At 34.9% G+C, this 10,412-nt stretch overlaps 1 protein-coding gene across 2 annotated transcripts in view; it reads right to left on the bottom strand.

The window, feature by feature from the left end:
• The window catches only part of LOC127972471 (RNA-binding protein Nova-1), a 51,818-nt gene extending 45,543 nt beyond the window's left edge, over positions 1–6,275 (bottom strand). The window contains exons 1-2 of one of the 2 annotated variants that reach the window (XM_052575972.1): positions 5,592–6,275; positions 616–678 (exon numbers count right to left, since the gene is read on the bottom strand). In XM_052575972.1, the coding sequence (XP_052431932.1) occupies positions 616–678; positions 5,592–5,748 (220 nt within the window). In that variant the 5' untranslated portion in view covers positions 5,749–6,275. The remainder of the gene's footprint in view (positions 1–615; positions 679–5,591) is intronic. The other variant, XM_052575973.1, reaches the window with a different exon arrangement.
• Between the last annotated feature and the right edge of the window lie 4,137 nt (positions 6,276–10,412).

Genomic DNA, 10,412 nt, shown 5'->3' on the forward strand with positions numbered 1-10,412 from the left:
ATGGATGTTACTGTGACACAAATAAATGTACTCAGAACTGGGTTCGCAGACACCTCTAAATGACAAATCCAGATTTTTCACTCACATACTAAAAATTGCCGTTGTTTTCGCACTTCATAAACAGGCGGTTCAAACTGTGTCTACAGAATACTACAGATACATGCTTTTCTGCAATGCCCCAGATTTCTCACTGAGCTAAGACTGTCCTCCTTTTGATTTGGATGAGTCTAAATTTAACCTTGATTAATATGGCGCAGGCTTCATAAATAATGTGTATCATGCATACATAAGTATTCTCTCTTCAAAAGCATCTAACAAAAGTCTGTCATGAATTGCATCAAGAGGCTGCGTCCAGATTGTCTTTAATTGACATTATCTGGTCTAATTAATGTAACACTTGATATTATGTTAAGCATCATATTTTTATAACAATATTAGGCTGTTTTGAAGGTTACCCATTTTAATTTGTTAATTAGGAGCAGTAAAATATAACAGAGCATTATGGTGGTTATGCAGTGAAAAAGAAAAAAAGAAACAGCACAGAGTTAAAGGTAGACTCCGGTTCGCAGACAATAAAATCTATATGTTATTTTTGCAGAAATTTAAACAAATTACCGTGAAATCCGACAAAATCTGATGAAAATGGTGGATCATGGATGGCCGCTTGGTTGCATCTCTCTAAAAGAATGTGAAATGGAAAATTAATCTTTGTGGAATGTCAGATAGAAAAACAAAACAAGGTCTACCTTTAAACCAAGAATCAAGAACATACCTGTGAAAGTTGATGTCATGTATAAAGGTACAGGATGAAGTAATAATGAACTTTATAGCAGTGACTTCTTGGTTTCCAATCATTTTCATGTTTATTTTAAATCAAACATGGCCTGATGACATTCTTCAGTGCATAATAGATTCAGCTCTGAATTAAAAGAATATTCTAGGTTCAATACAAGTTAAACTCAATCGACAGCACTTGTGGCATAATGTTGATTACAACAGAAATGTATTAATTTGTACTAATGCTTCATTTTCTTTTAACAATGCAAATTACAGTAAGGCACTTACAATGAAAATAAATGAGGGCCAATCTGTAAACATTAAAATACTCACTGATTCAGTAGTTTAAGTCACAATATGTAAACAATATGTGTTCCTGTGATTTTAGCGCAACTAACCTCTTCTGTGTAAAGTTATATCCAGGTTTATTTACAACATGACAACATAAGACCTAAAGCTCTAAAATGGCCATAAACATGACAAGAACAGCTCAAATAATACACAAGAATTAACTGAGCAATTAAAGAGCTTTGGTAAAATTTAAAGCATTGTATTTCTGCTTTTAAATCCTCTGAAAATTAGCCTCATTCACTATATCATTCCATTATAAGTGTTTCACAATACCCTTAATCTTTCCGTTTTTTTAAAGAAAATCAGGGACAAGTTGATTTTATTTTTTCAGTTAATTCAATTTTTTTAGATAATCTACACTATACCACAAATGCTGTTGACTGAGCTTAACTTGTAATGAACTAATAAACCCAGAATATTCCTAGTAAACCTGCAGTATAAACCAAAATCAGTTTTGTTTCAAAAGACATTCTCAGTTCCATCTCTTCTAAAACATGGAGCATCTTCAGTCCAAGTTTGAGTTGGATCAAACTTATTTCCTGTCACTTGTCAACACAAACCCCTGGCTGAGAAAAATCTGTGGATTACACTACACGCATATCCGTAACAGTGCCTTTAAGGGAAATGAGTCCCTCCCATTGTGCTACACCAGGAACAAAACAAGAACAAGTTGGTACGTTGTTATTTTCCCCTTCAGCCTACTTAATATCTTAATAAGCTCTGTCTTGTGTGTACATCTATATGATTACATGCATTCCACTCAGAATTATTAATAAAAATATATAAAAATGGGTATTACTCCTAATAAATCGGTGGGTGTAAATCCAAATCATTGGTTGCAAGAGGCTCCCAACAGAGCTCTGGTTCGGAATAAGCAACATCAACTTGAGGATTGATGGTTCCTGTGGGCTTATATTGGGGGCCTTAAAAAACATGCAAAAGGCACTAAAGCTACGAACACTTTGTTTCTTCTTTCTTGTATGCATTGTAGATTTATGCAGAGTTCAGACAGCATAGCATTTGTGCTTAAGTACAACAAACGTACATCTAAATTTAGTGGAGTGATGAAAGGACCACTCTTCCTGTGTGTCTGTCCAAGCAACTGCCTGACCAAAATGGCTTCCGATATAAACATTGCACTCGGAATAAAACACGCTACTCGCTTTCTGTCGCACGTGATAGAAAGCAGCATGCTTTGTTCTAACAAGCGCGAAGGCTCAAGGAGAAGCTTTCACACTGCTTCTTGTATTCATCTCATCCATATTCATCTCAGGTCCCGTCCTCCATTCCACGGCAGACGAGCTGAGAGAGGCGAGCAAATCATCCAATGTGGGGCTGCCTTTTACAACGCCCTCCCAAATCCTCGCCATCCTGCATGAGATTTTTTTTTTTCTTTGACGCAGTGCATTAAAGAAAAAAATGAAGCAGCGCCCCCTTTGTGAATGTACGGTAATCAATAGAATAAGAGCGTTGTTTGAATAATCAATGACTTGCTGCTACTGATGGGAAATGAGAGAGATGGACTCAGCTAGGAAGAAGTAACGATCGCCCCAACCCAGAACCGTGATTAGAGGCGAAACAGACAAATGATGGGGAGTCAGAACGCAGCGCACCCTAAATGTATTTCAAAAACAGCTGTAGCAAAAACCTGTGCGCTTAATTTGAAAACCGGTGGGAGTATTGCATTGTAGCATGTGAGTGAACGAGGTGGGCGACAGCGACTAATCGGTTATTGGTCCCCCATATAAATGTCTGAGGGGGTGGAGGTGAATCTTCAAACACAGCTGGCAAATCATGTTTATGTAACAACCCCTTCTAAGACAGATCCCGCATCTATTTTCTCGTCCTGCAGGAAGAAATGCACAAGCAAGAGAGTCTAAAAAAAGGCTAGTCACAAATTCAGAGTAGAGCAGCAATTGAAAATGTCTTTATATAGTAAAAAACAACACCGGATCGTACACACACACACACTTTGACGAATTCTTCTAGCCTTAAAGGGTCACAGTCCCCTCACGCCATCCAGCTAGGACATCTGTATCCCCTAAAACAACCTTTGTAAATGGAAGCAATGTACTTGTACTGTGCCAGTCCATCCATTTACTAAATTAAAACATTACATCTTATGAGACAGCTCGGGAACATGAAGAGAAGCTCTTTGGTGAACTTGAAGTCGAAGACTTAACGATCAATTGGCAGGAAAATGATTCTTGGTTTTAAGCCAATTGACTTTCATCTGAGTGCCTATAACTTTTTTTTTCAGGCAGCCTTTAAAATGTAATCATTCGTTATCCACATCTTGATTTGATCCAATGAATAAAGAGTTAAAACAATATGCCAGTCACACAAAATATGATACTAATCAAACAAGTATGTAAACACCCAATCAAAGATGGTAAATGTTATAAGGAAACAAATTAGACGTAATATTTACGTAGGACTGGATCCTTCATTTCAAAATTACATAAATGGTTCAGATTCTCACTAACTTGGCCGATGATCATATTTTAAACTCTGTTAATATAAATGGGAAAAACTAGAACATTCCCTTCCACATATTTATCTATGTCTTATCAACTCTTAGAGTTGAATCATTTAAAAAAAATCTGCATTTCTATTTAATAATTTTCCAGAGAGCCATTTAGGTTCATAAATATGGATGAATTATTATAATATAGACCCTTAAATAGAGCAATAGTGTCATATTATAATACTAAAATGATTGTGTTGTTATAATAATACATCCTTATATACTACTGTTATTATTTATATTTTAAATAAACTGGAATCAATTAATTTAATATTTAAATAGAATCAAAGCTCCAACAGCTTTTGACCAGTTACATTTTACACTACTTAACTGGCTAAGGCTTTCAATTATTTTATAGAAATTGCATGCACAGAGAGCAATTATATAATTTAATAACTAAACATTGTGGAACATTGTGGATTACCAATAGAAAATTGCATCTTTCCCTGACATTTATAGATTTAATGAATTTCTTTGACATTTTCAGGCCTGGAAATGACAATATTAAAATTTCCAGATTCCCTTCCATAACTCTGGAAACCCCATAGATTAATTATTCTTGGCCAACAAATTCCGGTGAAGCCCGGATCTCTTAAGCATCAAAGTGTTTTCATTTAAGCAAATGGATCTGCAGGTTATGTTTCCCACGAGTCCACCATGCTTCTTCTGACTGACAATTCATAACGCGTTCTGCATTGATTTTTTTCACATGTAAACATGTGCCAATCACTTCATTTATGCGCCATGATTAACCCTTTAACTGTAACCACAAACACTTATTTTACTGGAAAAAATCTTTAACAGGTGAAATAAATTTTCATTCTGACCTTTACTGAATAAAAATATTGACTGCAGATATATTGCCTAGGCTAATATGTCTAATATCAAGATGTATCTTCTTCTCTATCTTTAATATGATGAAGTTCAAAAAGACCCAAATTAGATTGGTTTTCTGTGCAAAATTACATTAAAGGTGGGAATTTAACCATCACAGAGCAGAAAAACAAAGGTTTACATGATTTACCTGCTACCAAACTAAGATCTACCAATCGGTTAAAACACTTAAAGTTTAAGAAATACGTGGATATGTTTTGTATTTAACTGGTTAATTACATGACTTGCCTAACAGTTTAGCAGACAATTGTAGTGCAGGAGACTTCTTATGGCATCTGCCGGAATGCATACTAAACAAGCAAGCATTGGTCCAGTGTAAACAATAGACTACAGTCAAAAATTGGAGGTATAGTGCACTTCGGAGCACAGAAATGTCGTCTATCAGTGATACAGGTGAAGAACGCATACAAAACATTTCAGGCTTTTACTTAATTTTTGAATATCATGTTATAGTAAATCTTAAAATGCATGTGATATAATAATTTTTATACTATCATTATTCATCTCATTAAATATATTCTAATCGTTTATCATTCGTAACTTAATTTTCCAGTGCCAAATTTTAAAATAAAAGATTGTAGATTCAAAGCACAAGCTCATAACGCAAGGTCATCTGCGGTGATAGCAAGGATGCGTAAACGCAACGAGCCATGTTTTCTGATGTTTTGGTACGCGCTCATAATATTAGCCTAAATATATTTATGAATATACAAGAGCTTTAATCCATACATAAGCCGTTAATTTAGGAATACTGAGGATGTGTTTGGTAAACGACTATCGTAGGTGCGTAGACTAGACGCAACCACCAATTCTGGGCCACTTAAAATGGACGCGAACTGTAAATATGAATATAATCCCAGATGCACATGTCTGTAAAAGCATGACCGCGTTAGATGGCGAGACGCTCCGTGGAAAGCGAAAATGAACCTGCCATGAACGATTATACTTTCATGGATTAAAATCAAAGCACTTGTCTTTGGAAAGAGTCGCTAATTCATTGGCAAGTGAGTTGCCTATCTAGAAGATAACGTTTGGGACTTACCTCCTGTGTTTGTGCGTTTGGTGCTGCTGGCCTCCGTCGGGGTCTCCAGGGGTCTTTTGCGGGAATCGGGGGGATCAGACTCCATGTGCGGCTGTTGATTGTGATGATGCGGATTGGAGAAAATCCCGTTTTGCTGCACTGCCCCACCGGCCATCATTTTTTATAAAGAAGCTTTAGGCTCGCTCTCGTTTTCCCTGGAAGCGATACGCAGATATGGTCGTTTCTAAATGTGAAACCAAGATGATATGAATGTTTGGGGTGCGTCGATCCTCCGTAGCAGCCTAGACACAGAACGAAAGACGCATCGATATCCAGTGGCTCGTTTATGCTCAGGCTGCACTGATATTAATAACAAGTGATGTGGGGAAACGTCCTCACTCGTGGCTTGCGATGGCGCTCTCCTGCTGGAAACAATGTATGACCTCAGTGGTCAGCAGGACTCACTGCTAGAAACTGGGAAGATGTGCGCGGATAATAAATAGCAACGGGAAATGTACAAGAGGCGAGAGACAAAAACAGCGGATCCCGCGTGTAGGTGGGCAAACCCTGCTGATAGAGTTGGATGGACGAGCGCTTGGAGGAGATGCGATGTTTTTGTAGGCTCTGGCTCGGAGATGCTGCAGTCTTGTTTTCAGAGCATCTTTGCGCGTTTCTGCTGGAGCGCGGGGCAGCGGGTGACGTCATGTGGAGCCGAGACCGCGGCTGTCAAATGTGGAGAAGCAGACACGCCCACCTCGAGCTGTGATTGGTCAAGGTTTGATTTTCTCCGGCCAAGCGATGTATAAATCCTGCGTGTCACATGACAGTACAAGAGGAGGTGGAGGTGATGAAAATGCGAGAGCATCGTTGTAAAATCGGCGCAGGGATGTAAAACATAAAAATGCGCAGCTCGTCTCTGTCTGATCCACGAGAGTTTTAGCCACAGTGCATTTGTATTATTAGGCAAAACAGATTGTAATATTATTATAATGATTGTTATTATTGTTATGTGATTTGTATTTTTATTTATTATTGTTGTATTGTTCATTTTTGTCATTTTATTTGTTAATAGAAGTAGTAGTTCATTTATTTAATAATTGAAATATTCTATGCCATTTTATTATTATTTAATAGTAATAATAATGACCACAATCATATAAATCACTCACATTTCTCACATTCACTCACATTTCACTGCTGGTTATATATGCTGTATATAATTTTGTATGTGACGAATAAAAATCTTGAATCTTGAATCTTGAAATACAATGTAATTACAATTACATTCCAAATATAAACAACATTTAAGTTTATAATTTATTTTTACTATTATTAGTAGTAGTGATATTACATTTAACTATTTAATGTATTATTATTATTATTATTATTATTATTAATGAAATGATAGGCCTATTTATGAATGACAAATTAAACAATAAAATTAATGTAATTTTATTATTATTATGTTTTATTATTATTTTGTAATTGTATTTATTGTTATTTAATAATAATAATAATACAGTAATAATAATACAAATTAAATACAAACAACTACATAAACAATAACGTTTATGTAAATTTTTAAGGCTGCAAAACCATTAATCGCGATTAATCGCATTCAAAATAACAGTTTATGTTTACATACTACATGTGTGTGTAGTGTGTATTTATTATGCATATATAAATACACACACATACATGTATATATTTAGAAAAAAATTGTCAAATTTATATGTAAAATATTTATATACACACATATGTGTGTGTATTTTTATATACATAAATACACAGTACAAACACACGCACACACATTGTATGCAAACAAATGCTTTTTTAATGCAATTAATCGCAATCAATCATTTTGCAGCCCTAGTAATTTTGTTTTTATTATAAGTAGTAGTATTGCATTACATTTAACTATTTAATTTATTATGATGAGTATTTGAACTTAAAACTGTATTTAAACTACTAATAAAACATAATTGTTTAAAATACTTTTAAATTGAATATAAATGAACATAAATACATATTATGGAGGGACACAAAGATGTTGTTCTATAGTGAAAACATTTTTTACAGTGCCCTCAGTGCCCAAGATTCTCTGTATCCTCTTGTCACACACACTCACCCTCCTCCTGTGTCAACACAGGGCCAGAGCCGAGCACTTCTCTTATTCCAGATTCGCATCAAGGTGATGCTGCGCCGTCTACTGCATGCACACAAAGAGCCACCTTACGCAATTTCACATTTCTGTGGAAAAACTCAGCAGTGCACCAGTTTCATCCGAAATACATAGGCCTATACTCAGTTTGAGTGGAGGTATGTGGCAAACTGATACTGAAACATCCGGCTCCTGTTTACTGGTGGGAAATTTTGTAAAATAAATGACTATAAAACACTTGTTTTCTTTTGGGTCCAGCCATCTATGAAATGCAATCAATGTGAAACAATCAAAGTCAGTTTCATTGTTTATTCTACCCGTCACATTCTAGAATAGCTCATTACTCCTGAAATAAAATGGGTGATTATTTTATTAAGACCATAAAAGCTTCAGTAATGCGAGAATTATAACACAATTTGATATTGATTAAAAATTGAGTACTCTTCCATGGATCTGCAATCAAATACAGTCCTGATAGTGAGGGATTGTGTAAATAGATTAGAATTATTTAGCATCTTTAAATTTTAAACATTTTTATCTGGGGTTTCTGTGTGACATTTAACTGATTCAAGTAGATGCTGTGGATAAAAAATTACCTCAGACTATCCTCATATGAACCTGCATAAACTGAATAAAATGCAAATATTAATTTTATTCTATACTCATTCTTGCAAAACAAACAAACAAACAAACTAAATTGTTATTTCCAGAATTTATTATGTAATATATAATATTATTTAAACTATTTACAATCAATTTTTGCATTTATTTTCCATGTAGAATAAATGCACCAAATATATGCACCCAATCTGACAAAAATAATAGACTTCATTAGTTCATATTTACATACCATGAAAGCTTGTAGCAAAACAAAAATCAAGTTCTGTTTGCCAGCAACGCATTGCACGCAAATGTTAATTTCAGACAGATGGCAGTAGCTAAAGCTCTCCATTCCTGCAATATGGGTTTATGAGTTTTCACATAAACCCGTGCAGTTTTCCCCCCTCTGTCACACATGTGAAAGGGTGATATCTCGTCGAGGATGACTTTCAATGCATAACCCTCCCCCACTCTACACACATTGTTTGAAGAGGGGACCCCATCTGTCCCCTGCTCTATAAGAGCACCCGCTCTATTGTTTCTGCAACTAACACACAAAAACAACCTTAAGAACTGGCCGGACTGGACAACAGCTGGCAATGAATGCCACATTTATTTATGAGCAACAACATGCCACTATAGAGGTTTAAAAGGAGAGAAGGGTATTTCATAAATCATCTGGAATAAACTGCATTTTTGGAATCATTATCAAGTTGTTTTTACAAATAAACAACTACTAATAAAACCCAGTGAGGATACTGAGTTCCTCCCTAACCACTGTTAATATCTAGAGAAAAAAAAAACATGGAATTATATATGTGAATTACGAACCATGTCTCTTCATTGCTTGATATTAAATTAAATGCTATTTAAATTCATTTTCATTCTGTGACATGACTTTGAAAATCATTCACATTTCAGTTTTCATGCATACACAGTATTTTGATATGCGAGATGGATCTTTCCCCAGCTCCTAACATTAAAACATCAGAACAGCAAGGCCAAAATCAACAATAAGAAACAAAAGACATAAACAAGAGTCTCCATCTTGTGGGTGAATTATGGAAACAGTCAAAGAAATTGAGAAGAGCTGTTTCTTTGTTTGGTGTTGCTTGCCAAAAATTAAGATTACAAATAAAAAATAAAAAAAGGAGGCTGCAGAGATGACAAACACAATACCTTTAAATACACATCTAACAATTGATTGTTATATAAATATTGTTATTCAGTCCTCAAAGCTCTTCATTTTTTGATGCATCCTTAAAAACAACACAACTGCACTGTTAATATATAGGCTAGTTATTTTTCAAATCAGTAATCATTAACAGCATGCGCACTATAAAAAAGCGTTCTTGGAATTAATAATGAAACTATTAATAAACGTTGTATTCACTCAAGGCAATGCAGCTGTGGAGGTTACGCAAGGTTACTGTCCTCTTGTGGCAAAATCTTGGTCACATTTCACTTGTATCCTTCAAATGATTTACAGCCACCAGAGGGCAGCAGTCTCACAGCATCTTTTGAATTTTTATGTTAATTGCTTTATTTATTATAATAAAGCCAGTTGATTTCGATTGCAATGTGGAAATACATGCATATGCAGCAATAGCCAAAAAAGTCCCTTTTCCTGTAGGCTGTTTTAAAGATAAAGTATCCACGGATCAGATTTATTGGAGAGGGTTTAAACAAATAGGCCAATGTGTCTCATGAACCCGTCTTTTTAGGCAAGTACTAGAATAGTGTGTCATGTTATTTAAACATTTTTAATTTAATGTGATCACTATGTAATAAGAACATTGTAAGTTACCAATTATTATGGTTTCAATTTTGGTTATTCAGAGTGTGTACATTTATATCTTGAAAGCAAGCAAAGAGCATTTACATTATCAATAGAAGATTATCACTCTTTATTCCATTTTAGTTCAACATTTTATAGCATATTTACATGCGTTAAGAAATTTTCTGGAAGTAAAATGCAAGAAGACATTTCTTTATGAATAATTTGATGTTTTATTATTTTCTATTCTATTCTACTATTGCTGTGTGTGGTTCTAGTTTGTATAAACAGCTTGGTTTAATGA

Source organism: Carassius gibelio, chromosome B15 (genome assembly GCF_023724105.1).
Source record: "Carassius gibelio isolate Cgi1373 ecotype wild population from Czech Republic chromosome B15, carGib1.2-hapl.c, whole genome shotgun sequence".
In the NCBI taxonomy this organism is placed as follows: Eukaryota; Metazoa; Chordata; class Actinopteri; order Cypriniformes; family Cyprinidae; genus Carassius; species Carassius gibelio.